General features: G+C 45.7%; 1 protein-coding gene across 2 annotated transcripts in view; it reads left to right on the plus strand.

Moving 5' to 3' along the window:
* Positions 1-5,442: 5,442 nt before the first annotated feature.
* The window catches only part of KCND3 (potassium voltage-gated channel subfamily D member 3), a 277,145-nt gene continuing 269,136 nt past the window's right edge, over positions 5,443-13,451 (plus strand). For both annotated transcript variants that reach the window (XM_004380406.1, XM_004380405.1), the window contains exon 1: positions 5,443-6,613. In XM_004380406.1, coding sequence (XP_004380463.1) covers positions 5,508-6,613 — 1,106 coding nt within the window. In that variant the 5' untranslated portion in view covers positions 5,443-5,507. The remainder of the gene's footprint in view (positions 6,614-13,451) is intronic.

The raw sequence follows: 13,451 nt of genomic DNA on the forward strand, positions 1-13,451 counted from the left end.
TGGATTAATGCATGGGGTAACAGTTTGGCCTTGGGACCAGAGGCTTCTGTGATAGAGAGGGGCTATTTTTTCCTTTCCCTGAGCTCTCATCTGAAAGCAGTTTGTAAAATACTTGTGGCCCTTGGAGAAGAGACGACTGGCTTGAGGTGGAGACGGTCAGGCGATGGGGTTCAGCTTGACAGGGGCGGTAGCAGGCATCAAGGCTTGAGAGTCAGAGGGGAGTAGCACCAGAAGAATGGAAGGGTAAAAGGGGTAGGCAGAATTATGCGTCTGACCCAAGCAAGGTTCTATGGGATATCTCCTGGCTCAGTGGTCTCTTTCTCTTTGCCACTCAAATGCCCTCAAGGTCCTGACTCTCTGAGCTCCAGTCTGGGATAAAGGATATTAAGGGTCAGAGAGGGCAGTGGTGGTTCAGTGGTAGAATTCTCACCTTCCATGTGGGAGACCTGAGTTTGATTCCCGGCCCATGCACCTCGAGCACAGCTACCACCTATCCCTCAGTGGAGGATGTGTTTTGCTGTGATGCTGAACAGGTTTCAGTGGAGTTTCCAGGCCATGACAGACTAGTAAGAAAAGCCTGGCAATCTACTTCCAAAAATCAGCCAGTGAAAACCCTGTGGATCACAGCAGTCCCATCCCACTGTGCACAGGGTCATTCAATAGCAGCTAACAACAACAAGGGTCAGAAGTCCAGGGTCCGAGAACCTGGCCCTCTTTCCTCTCCAGGAGGGTGGCCAGGGGTTCTGTGAGTGGACCAGGCTTCCAGTTGCTGTGGGTTCTGAATGATGCAGGTTGTGTACCCTGTTCTGGGCACCAGCCTCATCAGGAATTCTCAGAATTCACTTTGCTAAGGTGGGGCTCAGGCTCACTCCATCCCCACAGCAACAAGCCCAGATGCTCTTTTCCCACTTTGCATGGCTGACTGTCATGAAGAGAGGACTAGGCTAGGGCTATATCCTGGATGTCCTGAATCCTATAAACTCAAGGATAATTTGAGCCCAAGGGCTCCTTGCCACAAGAAAGTGTCATTCCTGTTGTCTTCTAGTATCTGAAAGTACAGTTCTCTCATCTTACGGATGAAGACACTGAGGCCCTGGGAGTGACAGTGGCTAGCTTCACAAGTTTGGGATAGCACTGAGACTGGAATTCTCCTGACTTCTTGCCTAGTGCACCTTGCTGTCTGGGGAAGAAGAGTTTCTGCATCTTGTTTTCTCTGTCAGGAGCATCAACAGTTGGCTATACTAGGTCAGGGAAGCCATTTGCAGGGAGCTGATCAACTATCTATTTGAATCATACCAGTTACCAGTTGCTGTCGAGTCAATTCTGACTCATGGCAGCACCATGTAGGCAGAGAAGGGTTTTTAAGGCTATGACCTTTCAGAAACAGATCGTTAGTCCTGTCTTCCAAAGAGCCCTGGGTGTGTTCGAACCACCAACCTTTCGGTTAGTAGTTGAGCACTTAAGTTTTTGTTCCACTCAGGGACTCCATTTGAATGACAGCTAACTCCTATATCCATGGAATTTAGTCACTTTGAAGGAACGGCGCTGAGTCTCAGTCAGTCTCTATCTGAAACCTGCAGGCAAAAATACCTACGTCATAAGATTTTGCAGGGATTCGATGACATGGTATGTAGAAAAGTGCCTAGGTCTGTGCCCAGAGCATTTTTGTTGCGCCATAGATGGTAATTAAGTCTGAACTGGAGTTATCTGTGACTGATTTTTAAATTGTGAACTTGCTTTCCAAACTTCCCTTGCCACTTAATGCTGACGGATTACAAATTCTAGTAACCTAAAGGACGTATAGTTAGTTAACTATAAGGATAAATTTCTTGAAAAAGATATAGAATGCACAGAATGTGTTCACAAACCTCTCAGTGGATTACCCACTGCTGTGGTTGAACGAGCCCCTAGTTCTTGCGTCAGTTTGACATAATCAGGCCTGTGCTCTGTTTTTCTGTTCTCCAAGTGGTGACATTTATGGGGGATGTCATTGTCATTCCTGTTGTTTTCTGTAGCATCTGAACGAGAGCAGATGGACCTGCAATTACTCCTATTCGCATGCACATGGGGAAACTGAGGCAGAGATTAGCTCCATGAGAAAATTTGACTGAGGTCACAGTTACGTCAAATGGAGAAACACTTGGAGTCATCTGATTCAGACTTGTCTTTAGAGTTTACTGTCTGTTTGGAGAGAGAACTCCCATGCTTGAAAACCCCTGAAATACGTTAGTAAGGCGTGGAGTAAAATCGATGGAATGCAAGTGGAGTCTAGCAAAGTAGGATTCCCAGTTTAAGCATCTACTGATGCAGTGCATTGTGCTACCTCCTGGGTTAAACCAAAAAAACTCGTTGCCATGGACTCATAGCAACCTTATAGGACAGAGTACAACTGCCCCATAGGATTTCCAAGGAGTGGCTGGTGGATTCGAACTTTGCTCTTTAAGAGTTTGTGTGGGATGGGGAAAGTAGGAGAATGGCACTGTCCCTGGCACAAAGTCAGCCCTCAGTAAACACCATGCGCTATTATTTTCATTTACAGGGAAACCTTGAGAAGTGGTATAGTGAAATGTTTCAGGTCTCAGACTCCCTAAGCTGGAATCCCTGTTGTGTTCTTTTGGGTTGGCTGACCACTGCATTTTAGTAAGCCTTAATTTTCCTTATCTGTGAAATGGGACATGATAAAACCTTCCTCCTACAATTGCTATGAGGATTAAATCCATGGGAGGCACTGAGTACATTGCTTAGCACAGAGTAAATGTTCAATTATTTTTAGCCATTGTTATTAATAAGACATTTATAAAATATCTATAGTCCTGGCCAATGCACAGCCACTACCCATCACTCGTTGGATGCTTGTTTGTTGCTATGAGGCTGAGCAGATTTCAACAGAGCTTTCAGACTAAGGTGGACTAGGAAGAAAGATATGAAAATTAGCCAATGAAAACCCTATGGATCACAATGGTCCTATCTGCAACTAATTATGGGGATAATGCAAGACTGGGCAGCATTTTGTTCCTTTGTGCATGGGTTGCCATGAGTCAGGAGCCAACTCAACATAAGCTAACAACAACAGCAACAATCCAGGCCACAGGGTGATAGGTGCTAGAGAAGAGGGGCAAACAAAGTGCAAAGAGCCCAAAGGAAGGAACAGATCTTATAGTGGGGAGAGGAGGAGGCAACTTGGAGAGAATAGCATCTTGATGAACAGGTAGGATTCAGATAGGAGGGTTGAAGGGGAAGAATATTCTGGACAGAATGAAGAGGCAGACACCCACAGGTTCCCTGCATGAACCGGTCTGTAGTCTTGTTGCTGTAGGATGAGATATGTGCATGGGACATTAGTCTGGAATGTTAAGCCAGGATCCATTTGTGGAAATGCTAAAATGCCAGGCCAAGGAATTTGAATTTTCTTTTGTAAGCTGGGTGGGGAGGGGGCCACACAATCCGGACCTTTGTTTAGGGAGATTATGGCACAGTGGTTAAAGCAATCAACTGCTAACTGAAAGCTTGGCGGTTCGAGACCACTGCTCTGCAGGAGAAAGATGTGCCAGTCTGCTTCTGTAGAGATTTATAGTTCTGGAAACCCTATGGGGTTGCTATGAGTCAAAATCAACTCGACGGCAATGGGTAGGTTTTTACGCTGAGCAGAATAGCTTTCAGTGGAACAGGAGAAATGGTCTAGGGATAGATGGGGTACGAGCAGGCCAGTGGGAAGAAGGCCTGAGGGAATTTAGGCTTTAATAAGGGTAATAGGATGCATTATCTCATTATTTGGCAACTCTTAGGGTAGAACAATGAGGAGTATGGCCAAGGTGACAGGTCTGGGGTCAGGGATGTCATGAGCAAGAGGTGAAGAGCAGCTTGTTGCAAGGAGGTAGGTTTGATTTCAACCTGTCCAGTTTCAGAGTCAGCCAGGTGGGAAAGTCCAGGGGCAGCTCAGGAGAGAAAGGAGAGACCAGTGGTAGAGATATGAAAAACCTAGAGAGGTTGGGACTCAGGAGAAGGTGAGGGGGTTTACAGTGAGAGATGAAGATCAAATCCCATTACAAGTCTGTGTTAACAGAAAGCAATCCAAGACTCACCTCTATCTCATTTATTAAACTTAGAGTTCAACCAACTGAATTCCAGAGGGTCCATATAATTCTGAATTTGGACTTGTTCTGGGTGATCAGTTTAGGATTGGTGGAAAAGACTGTGCCAACCCCAAACCTGTTCCCATTGCTGCTATGTGTGTTTCTGAGTTAGCACATCTTCCCTCAGATGGTATACATTCGAGGACTGCAGAGTCATTTGACTATCATCTTTAAAAAGCCAGATTTGGGAAGGTAAATCTGTTTCTCAAAGCTAGATATACTTCTCCCTGCCATTGTTCCGTCCGTGCACACTGATGATGGAGAAGGGAGTACACAGTGTGGTTTAGTAGACCTGGGGGTAAAGGGAGAAGGTGGTCCAACTCTGGAAGAATCTCTGAGGGTGGCGTGAGGGTCAGGTGAGAGAGGCTGGCATGGGAAGGAGAAATGTATTGTTATATAACCTGAGGGTGTTACAAATGGTGGACAGATGACTACAGGAGGTAAGGATCTGGAGATGGGAAGGATCCTGGATTAGCTCCCTCTGGGAAAGGACAGGGACAGCGCATGGAAGTCAGGTGAACCTAGAAACCAAGACTCCCTTCACAGAGTGGGGGAAGCGCTCTGCCCACCTCACAGCCTCTCCTACATCTTCCCATGATGGCTCTGAGGGTTGTAGTTGGACACTAGGTTGCAGGGTCAAGGAGTGGGGGCTGCGTGTCCCACAGAGTAGCACTGCACCAAGGGTAGCCTCCTCCATGGGAGTGGGGGACAGAGCGTCAAGGCTGGGCCTACTGTAGTCACCTTCCATCTCAGAGAATTTTCTCAAATGGATAGCCCCAGCCTCCTCCTTACCAACAAGGCGGAGAGTAGAAAGAATGCATTTACTTGATCACCTCCATCCATACTCCATCCCTGATTGCCCTGGTGGCTGAAGAGAGAAATAAAAATTAGCATGTTTATCCCACTTTTAAATTCGTTTAATGAGAACTCATTTACCCTCTCCCAATTTAAATTCATAATAACTCCATAACCTTTCAGAGCTGATTATTACCTGAGTCTTCCCAGATCTTCCTGCTAGAGAGGCTTTTCCCTCCTAATGCTCCTGAGCCCTCTTGGAACTTGACAATTTGTCAGGCAGTCAACAACATCTGGTGATCCCACGTTGCATGTAATGCCCCGTGCTAGGTGCTCTCCCCATGTAGGAAGGATGGAAAAGGATCCAAGTGTTTGCTCTTGGGTGGTGATTTTTCAGGTTAATTAATTCACCTTTGAGACTTTTTGCCAATGACCATTTCCTGTGTCTCATTTCCCACATGCAGATCAATCATGGACTCACCCACTTCTGTGCTCTTCCTGTCTCCCAGGGGTCGCTGAACTAACTCCAAGCTGCTGTGCAGTGTCTGAACAGTTGCCGGCCTAAGAGCTGGAGTCATCATGGCGGCCGGAGTTGCGGCCTGGCTGCCTTTTGCCCGGGCTGCAGCCATTGGGTGGATGCCAGTGGCCAACTGCCCCATGCCTCTCGCCCCAGCCGACAAGAACAAGCGGCAGGATGAACTGATCATCCTCAACGTGAGTGGGCGGAGGTTCCAGACCTGGCGGACCACACTGGAGCGCTACCCGGACACTCTGTTGGGCAGCACAGAGAAGGAGTTCTTCTTCAATGAGGACACCAAGGAGTACTTCTTTGACCGGGACCCAGAAGTGTTCCGCTGTGTCCTCAACTTCTACCGCACAGGAAAGTTACACTACCCACGATACGAGTGCATCTCCGCCTACGATGATGAGCTGGCTTTCTATGGCATCCTCCCGGAGATCATCGGAGACTGTTGTTATGAGGAGTACAAAGACCGCAAGAGGGAGAACGCTGAGCGGCTCATGGATGACAACGACTCGGAGAACAACCAGGAGTCCATGCCCTCGCTCAGCTTCCGCCAAACCATGTGGCGGGCCTTCGAGAATCCCCACACCAGCACGCTGGCCTTGGTCTTCTACTACGTGACTGGCTTCTTCATTGCTGTCTCTGTCATCACCAACGTGGTGGAGACAGTGCCATGTGGCACAGTTCCAGGGAGCAAGGAGCTGCCATGTGGAGAGCGCTACTCGGTGGCCTTCTTTTGCCTGGATACTGCCTGCGTCATGATCTTCACGGTGGAGTACCTCCTCCGGCTTTTCGCGGCGCCTAGTCGCTACCGGTTCATCCGCAGCGTGATGAGCATCATTGACGTGGTGGCCATCATGCCGTATTACATCGGTCTGGTCATGACCAACAACGAGGATGTGTCTGGCGCCTTTGTCACACTCCGGGTCTTCCGTGTCTTCAGGATCTTCAAGTTCTCCCGCCATTCCCAGGGCTTGCGGATCCTGGGCTACACACTAAAGAGCTGTGCCTCTGAACTTGGCTTTCTGCTCTTCTCCCTCACCATGGCCATCATCATCTTTGCCACTGTGATGTTTTATGCTGAGAAGGGCTCCTCGGCTAGCAAGTTCACGAGCATCCCTGCCTCCTTTTGGTATACCATCGTCACCATGACCACACTGGGGTAAGTCTGCATGCCTGGACTAGAGAAAGAATGGAGGTTGTAGATCACCCTGTAGATCAAAGGGCCATGACGCTTTGTGTGGCATCAGAATTGGGGAGGGACGGTGGAATTCCTTACCCAAGTTTTGGGAGCAAGTTAAGTCCCATCATGAGAAGAAGAAAGCACAGGAGTGATTTGTTTGGGAATGGTAGCTTGCTGTGAATTGAGTTTCCCAGCGGGGAGTGGGGCAGACACCTTCTAAAACTTGGAAAATTAAGTCACCATTTCATTTTTCAGCTATGCTTTCTTTGTGTGTGTATGTGTGTATAGGGGGGTGGGTGATGCTTGCATTCTTACATTTCCATGGGTGGGAAGGAAGAGGGCTGTGAGAAGTTTGATGAGTGTTGTAAGCAGGGTACATACTTCCATTAGCAGAAGACACTGAGAGCATGCTTTGTGGATACTTCCTGCATTTCTTCTTTGCAGTATATTTACAGGCTGTTTTCTCTCTTAGTTTTTCTTTTCTGCTACCACAAATGCTCAAGGGTTCAGTAGCTCTGAATAGACTTTATCTAAGTGACTCTGAACTTGGGTTTTCTAAGATGGTAGGCGCCTGATTTGTTTTTTCTCGCTGAAGGAGGACTGGTCTTGGTTTCTCAGCCTGAGTTTGTGATTGAATGACCCCGCATACCTAGGCGATTGTGAGGTGGTCTGAATGGATCATGTGATCGGACACAGAAGCAGCAATATCATCAGAGGGAAAGGAGGCGCCCAGTGAGGTCTCGGGTGACTCCATCTCCTCTATCTCTCTGAGGTCTTCTCTCCAGCTGAGGTCACAGAAATGTATTATGGGGCTGGGATGTGATGCTTTTCATCAGAAGAAGGGGGCTCAGGAAGGAGATTACAGTCTTCACCCTAACAGGATTAGATCCAATAAAGGCAGCTTTATGGAGACATGTATTTTTTAGGGGTTTCTGCTTCAGCCATTGGAAGCCATTGAGGCTAATGCAAAATCCCTTCACAGTTCATATGCTGGGTCTATATTTGCTTAGGCTAGGAAGCGTTATATTGCTAATGGAGAATTCATGAAGCTTTTTATTTAGTCTTTCACAATTCAGTTGGTGGCATCCTGCTGATTTGATTTTTTCCTGCCCAAAACCCCATAGCGGTGGTGGTGGTGGTTTTTCCATAGTGCTGCTTGTGCTTATTGGGAATGACTGAGCAGGTGACGGGACCTTTTAAAGTGATTACATCTGTCATTCTGCTATACAAGAGAGGGAGGGAACAACAAGGGGGAAAGGAGAAGAGCAAGGGGTGTGATTGTCCATTGTGGAGGCAAGGTTTTTTTTTTTTTTTAATTGTTGGGCTTTAAGTGAAAGTTTACAATTCAAGTTAGTCTCTCATACAAAAATTTATACTTACATTGTTATGTGACCCTGGTTGCTCTCCCTATTCTGTGATAGCACACTCTTTCTTTCCACCCCGGATTTCCTGTGTCCATTCAACCAGCTCCTGACCTTCTCTGCCTTCTCTTCTCACCTCTGGACAGGAGCTGCTCATTTAATCTCATATCTACTTGAGCTAAGAAGCACACTCTTCACAAGTATCATTTTATGTCCCATAGTCCAGTCTAATCTTTGTCTGAAGTGTTGGCCTCGGGAATGGTTTTAGTTTTGGGCTAACAGAGAGTCTGGGGGCCATGTTTTCTGGGGTCCCTCCAGTCTCAAATCAAACCATTAAGTCTGGTCTTTTTTCTAGAATTTGAGATCTGCGCCCCACTTTTCTCCTGCTCTGTCAGGGACTCTCTGTTGTATTCCCTGTCAAGGCAGTCACTGGTGGTAGCCAGGCACCATCTAGTTCTTCTGGTCTCAGGCTGATGAATTCTCTGGTTTATGTGGCCCTTTCTGTCTCTTGGGTTAATACTTTACTTGTGTCTTTGATGGTCTTCATTCTTCTTTGCTCCAGGTGGGTTGGGACCAATTGATGCATCTTGGATGGCTGCTTGTTAGCTTTTAAGACCCAAGACGCCACTCACCAAAGTGGGATGCAGAACATTTTCTTAAAAAACTTTTTTATGCTAATTGACCTAGATGTCCCCTGAAAGCATGGTCCCCAGACCCCCACCCCTGCTACTCTGTCCCTCAAAGTGTTTGGTTGTGTTCAGGAAACTTCTCAGCTTTTGGTTTAGTCCAGTTGTGCTGGCTTCCCCTGTAGTGTGTGTTGTCCTTCCCTTCACCTGAGATAATTCTTGTCTACTCTCTAGTTAGTGAATATTCCTCTCTCCCTCCCCACCCTAGTAACCATCAGAGAATTTTTCTTCTGTGTTTAAACCTTTTCTTGAGTTCTTATAATAGTGGTCTTATACAATATTTGTCCTTTTGTGACTGACTAAATTCACTCAGCATAATGCCTTCCAGATTCCTCCATGTTATAAGATGTTTCACGGATTCATCATTGTTCTTTATCTTTGTATAGTATTCCATTATTTGAATATACCATAATTTGTTTATCCATTCATCTGTTGATGGACACTCAGTTTGTTTCTATCTTTTAGCTGTCGTGAACAGTGCTGCAGTGAACATGGGTGTGCATATATCTATTTGTGTGATGGCTCTTATTTCTCTAGGATATTATCCAAGGAGTGGGATTGCTGGATCATATGGTACTTGTATTTCTAGCTTTTTAAGGTAGTGCCAAATTGATTTCCAAAGTGGTTGTACCATTTTACATTCCCACCAACAGTATATAAGTGTGTGGAGGCAAGGTTTGATGAGGGCGTTCACATTACCTTTTGTCTGACTGACAGAGCCTTCCTCCTCCCTCCTCCCACCCCACACATACTTCTTCAAATAACTGCTCCACCAGGGTGGGTAAGTATGTATGCCATCGTTTGACCTTGTCTCTCTTGGCTCAGGTGGCAAATGTGGTCTATTGGCAGAGCGGGATATTATTGGGTAAAATGGGCTGGCTGCACGTGTCAGGAGAAGGAGGTCCCGTTGCCCCTTCCGGGCTGACCCTGGTTATCCCTTCATCTTCCTGAAGGAGACCTCATCCATGGCCAGGATCTCCTGGTCATTTTCCTGGCTTTGACTGCCCAAGGCCCTCAAATGCCCCTTGATGGGGCTAATAACACCAGCATGATGCCTCTGGACTGCCATGGGGAGAAAAATGGAACAGGTTGATGGGCATCAGAGATAAAGTGGAATCATTTCACGGGAGAGTAATGAAAACCTTAGTGACCAACTGCCCATTACTTTTTATTGTTAGTGTCACAGTATATGGATACCTACTATGTGTCATCAGTGTGCTAAGCACTTTGCATATGTCACTATCTCTTTAAGTCTTCACAGCAACCCTGCAAAATAGGAAAAATTATATGCATCTTAAAGATGCAGATCCTGAAGCTCAGAGAGGTTAACTACATTTCCCATAGGCACATAGTTAGTAAGGGGCACAGTGGATTTTCAAACACCATCTGACTCTCTTCAGTGTCTTTTCCCTTCTCACTGTAGCACCCAACTTCATCCCATCCAATCAGGATGCCTTCATTGCTTTTTTGTTTTTGATTTTTTTTTATTGTGGTAAATACATATGTAACAGAACATTTGCCATTTCAACAATATACACACATACAGTTCAGTGACATTAATTATGTTCATCATGTTGTTCTGCCACCCTTAACAGGCTCAGCGTCCCCTCAACATTGTGTCTTCCTTTTCCCTTCCCTCCAACCCACCCCTGGTGACCACTAATAAACTTTGGTCTCTAGACTCTTGCCTGTTCTAGGTATTTCATGTACGTGGTATCATACAAGCTTTGTCCTTTTGTGACTGACTTGATTTCACTCAGCATAATGTTTTCAAAGTTCATCATTTTGTAGCATGTATCAGGAATTACTTTTTCATTACAGTCTCAGAATGTCCTGTGTTTACCTATTCAGGAAAGCACTAACCCAGTGAGTACTATATGCCAGGCACTGTACGAGGCACACTGAGATTTCATAAATGAAGTACTTCGTCTGGCTCATTTAAACACTATCTCAGAAATTAATGGTGCCTTTCATAGCAAACTCCAGTGTTTTATTGCCACTGGGGAGACCACTGATTTCCTTTGGCATTCTCCTGTAGATCCAGGAGGGCAGGTCTAGGTTTAGAAGTGGACAATCTTGCCCTCACATTTGCTTTCTTGGGTGGCAGGGGAGGGGGTGGAGAAGGAGGACTCCACCACAAACGGAAGGCAGAGGAAGGGAAAGATACCTGTGTTGGGAAGAGGAGTCCTCTGCAGGCAGGCTTCCCTTTGATGGTGGGTGCTGTACACTTCCTCTCCCCACACCTGGCAATGAGGACATTGGTTTTCCCTTCCTTATACATCAGAATGTCTAACCTCTGGAAGGAGAAGCAAATGAGCAAGAAAGGAAGTGCTTAGTAGTTGTTATGGGATGAACTGTGTTCCCCCAAAAGTTATGTTATGTCTTAACCCCCAATACCTGTGAATGTGATCTTGTTTGGAAATAGATGTTTGAAGATGCTGTTACCATATTTTTAACGCAAATAACGCATGTCTTCTATGTTTTCTAGCAGCTGTGCCTTCCCCTTCCCTCCCCCATGAGATATTTTCATAAATGTCACTATGCCAGTTTTTTTCTTTGACATATTGGTATAGCGGCGCTTACAAAAATACCCTGATTGGGGAGGGTGGGGGAGGGGAAGGCATGGGTGGCAAACAAACATAGAAGGCACGTGTTATTTGTATAAAAAGATGATAGTTAACATAAGGTTATACTGGAGTAAGGTGAGCCCTGATCCAATATGAGTAGTATCCTTATAAAAAGAAGCAAAGAGTCAGACACGCAGGGGGAAGACAGCCATGTGAAGATGGAGGCAGAGATTGGAGTGATACAACTACAAGCCAAGGAACACCAGGGATTTCTAGGAACCTTCAGAAACTGTTGTTGTTACTGTTAGGTGCCATTGAGTCAGTTCCGACTCATAGCAACCCCACGTACAAAAGGAAACGGTGCCCAATCCTGCGCCATCCTCATAATTGTTGCTATGCTTGAGCCCATTGTTGCAGCCACTTTGTCAGTCCATCTCGCTGAGGGTCTTCCTCTCTTTTTCTGACCCTCTACTTTACCAAGCATGGTGTCCTTCTGCAGGGACTGATCCCTCCTGATAATATGTCCAATATATGTGAGACTAAGTCTCGCCATCCTTGCTTCTAAGGAGCATTCTGGCTGTACTTCTTCCAAGACAGATTTGTTTGTTCTTCTGGCAGTCCACGGTATATTCAATATTCTTAGCCAATACCATAATTCAAAGGCATCAGTTCTTTGGTCTTCCTTATTCATTGTCCAGCTTTCACACACATATGAGGCAGTTGAAATTACCATGGTGTCTTAGGCTGGGTTCTCTAGAGAAGCAAAACCAGTGAAGTATGTATATATATATAGAGAGAGAGAGAGAGAGAGACTGCTAACCAAAAAGGTTGACAGTCTGAATCCACCAGCTGCTCCTTGGAAACCCTATGGGGCAGTTCTACTCTGTCTATAAGGTCACTATGAGTTGGAATTGATTCAATGGCAATGGGGTCAGGTATATATGTATGTATATATGTATAGATATATATATAGAGAGAGAGAGAAATTTATCTCAAGGAAATGGCTTCTGTGGTTGTACAGGCTGGCAAGTCCCAAGTCCATGGGTCAGGCATCAGGCTGGAGGCTTTTCCTGACTCATGTAGCTGCAGGGGCTGACCAACCGAAGACTGGCAGATCAGATGGCAGGCTGCTGGAAGTTGGGCTATGGAGACTGAAGAATCAAGATCGAAAGGTAAGATGGCAGGCTGCTGGCTTAAGTCCCAAGAACCAGAGGTCAGATGATGACAGCTCAGATGCAGGATCCAGAGTGAGCAAACACCAGCAAGCTTTGCCAGAACATAAATATATATTGGATGCAGGCCATACCCCCTAGGAAACTAGCTTTACAACTGATTGGCTGATCACATCAGATCACATCGTGGAGATGATTACATTATATCACAAACTGGAGGCTAACTTCATTGCATAACTGCCAAATGACATCATTACATAACTGCCAAAGTACACCACTATATAACTACCAAACTACATCGTTACATAACTGCCAAACCACTGAGAACCATGGCCCAGCCAAGTTGGCACACAATGTTAACCATCACACCTGGCTTGGATCAGGCACATCTTGGTCCTCAAAGTGACATCTGTGATTTTTAACACTTTAAAGAATTATTTTGCAGCAGATTTACCCAATGCAATACATCATTTGATTTCTTGACTGCTGCTTCCATAGGCGCTGATTGTGGATCCAAGTAAAATGAAACCCTTGACAACTTCAGTATTTCTCCATTTATCATGACGTTGCGTATTGGTCCAGGTGTGAGGATTGTTTTCTTCTTTATGTTGAGGTGTAATCCATACTGAAGGCTGTGGTCTTTGATCTTCATCAGTAAGTGCTTCAAGTCCTCTTCACTTGGCAAGCAAGGTTGTGTCATCTAAATATGACACAACACAGGTTGTTAATGAGTCTTCCTCCAAACCTGATGCCATGTTATTCTTCATGTAGTGCAGCTTTTTGGATTATTTACTCAGCATACAGATAAAATAAGTATGATGATCGGATACAACCCTGATGCACACCTTGCCTGATTTTAAACCAGGCAGCATCCACTTGTTCTGCTTGAACAACTGCCTCTTGGTCTATGTACAGGTTCCACATGAGTACAATTAAGTGTTCTGGAATTCCCATTATTTACAGTGTTATCCATAATTTGTTATGATCCACACAGTTGAATGCCTTTGCATGGTCAATAAAACACAGGTAGA

Source organism: Trichechus manatus, unplaced genomic scaffold, assembly GCF_000243295.1.
Source record: "Trichechus manatus latirostris isolate Lorelei unplaced genomic scaffold, TriManLat1.0 scaffold00073, whole genome shotgun sequence".
Classification (NCBI taxonomy): Eukaryota; Metazoa; Chordata; class Mammalia; order Sirenia; family Trichechidae; genus Trichechus; species Trichechus manatus.